This window comes from Drosophila miranda, chromosome XL (genome assembly GCF_003369915.1).
Source record: "Drosophila miranda strain MSH22 chromosome XL, D.miranda_PacBio2.1, whole genome shotgun sequence".
In the NCBI taxonomy this organism is placed as follows: domain Eukaryota; kingdom Metazoa; phylum Arthropoda; class Insecta; order Diptera; family Drosophilidae; genus Drosophila; species Drosophila miranda.
The window spans coordinates 12,695,396-12,696,761 of record NC_046673.1 but is presented as its reverse complement, the minus strand read 5'-3'; the positions used below and the strand labels follow the sequence as shown (position 1 = coordinate 12,696,761).

General features: G+C 45.0%; 1 protein-coding gene across 2 annotated transcripts; it reads left to right on the top strand.

Annotated features, from left to right (window-relative positions):
• The first annotated feature begins 68 nt into the window (after window positions 1-68).
• LOC108151496 lies at window positions 69-1,081 on the top strand. Of its 2 annotated transcripts, none has more exons than XM_017280148.2 (3): window positions 69-186; window positions 252-535; window positions 595-1,081. In XM_017280148.2, the coding sequence occupies exons 2-3, from the start codon at window positions 253-255 to the stop codon at window positions 1,011-1,013; spliced, it is 702 nt and encodes a 233-aa protein (XP_017135637.1). In that variant the 5' UTR covers window positions 69-186; window position 252; the 3' UTR covers window positions 1,014-1,081. The 2 variants fall into 2 exon arrangements, with proteins under 2 accessions (XP_017135637.1, XP_017135628.1); XM_017280139.2 differs by having other exon boundaries at window positions 249-535.
• The last annotated feature ends 285 nt before the right edge of the window (window positions 1,082-1,366 follow it).

The following is a 1,366-nucleotide window of genomic DNA, read 5'->3' as shown; positions in this document are numbered from 1 at the left end:
CTTTAATCATTCAATCAAGTAGGCAGAGGCTCCGGTGTCACAATCCACTTGCCGGTCGTGTTCATTCCTCAGTTCTATTGAATTTTTCATATCGCTCACATCGTTCACGTGTAAAATAACTCTTTGAAGTATTTGTTGAAAATTCATAAACCAAATTTGTCGAGCTCAAATTTCTCCAATCACAGTGTACGTTTCGCTACAAAATATAATATTTATATTCACTTACAAACCATTCGTTTGGCTTTCAGTAGAATGAGCTCGGCGGACACAAATCCGGTGGCTATTCCACAGGAGAATCCTTCACCCCCCCCATCGCCCTGTCCCAAAAAGAAGGCCAAACTAGATAATAAAGAGATTGAACAGAAGGGAGACAATGATCAACACGAATTTATCCAGGCCATACAGAATAATGGCCCAGGCCCAGGCAAGACGGCCACTCTTCAGGCTCAAATCGAGAGTTCAGGGGTCGCGGAACCGATGGATATAGATTCAGAGGACGAGACTATCCAGGGCAAGCCTGACAAGGAAACACAGGGCAAGTCTCAGTAGAAATATTTGTATTTTGAATATATTTCAAACCTTAGGTTTCTTTAGGTTTCGAAACTCCGATTTCCACGGACATAAAGAACGTGGGTACACCGCAGAAGATTGATGCGGCTCTTTGGAAAAAAAGACTGCTACAGAAAATGTATTTAAAGGCCAAGGCAAAGAAGCGCAAGGCAAATACTGGTCAAGCTTATTATTGTCAGACAGCAAGCAAGGTCCTCAGCTACAAGGATCTCACGGCCAAGCTGCGCGAGGAGGCCAAGAGGACCGGCATTACGAGTTGGCTGCCCTTCAAGCTTGCCAGCAAGCAAGTCATCTCCACTCTGATCAAATCGCGCCAGACACCCAACCTTGGGCTGTCGGATGTGCACAATGTGATTGCAGGAACTGCCAAACATCTCAAATACAAGACTTTACTTTATATCACCTACGAGAACTACAACGATAATCCGTGGGCTCTGTACTAATCTGTGTGGACTCTTTATGCCATAATAAATGATTGCCAATTCCGATATCGGGAATCACAGAATTCCTTTTGCCAGCAGATGCTAATATTATAGTTTGGAGTCTCTTGGATGACATCTGATATTCCTTTATTCTCGCCAGCCAATACCTATATCATTTCTGGATGTATACAAAACTGTTGTATATTTTCGCCCAGTATCCCACTCCCGTCCCCCCTCCCGCTGCTAATTTCCATCCCTTTGCGAACCCTTTTCGGTGAATGGATTTCGCACATATCTCGAATTTCGCAGCTTGCTCGATGGTCGATGGTGGGTGCCGGTGGGTGCTGGTGGCACTAGCCCCTCGACGTGTTACC

Coding starts and splice junctions, on each gene's coding strand:
- LOC108151496 (XM_017280148.2), top strand. CDS start 253: ATGAGCTCGGCGGACACAAATCCGGTGGCTATTCCACAGGAGAATCCT. Junction 536..594: donor GCCTGACAAGGAAACACAGG/GCAAGTCTCAGT, acceptor AGGTTTCTTTAG/GTTTCGAAACTCCGATTTCC.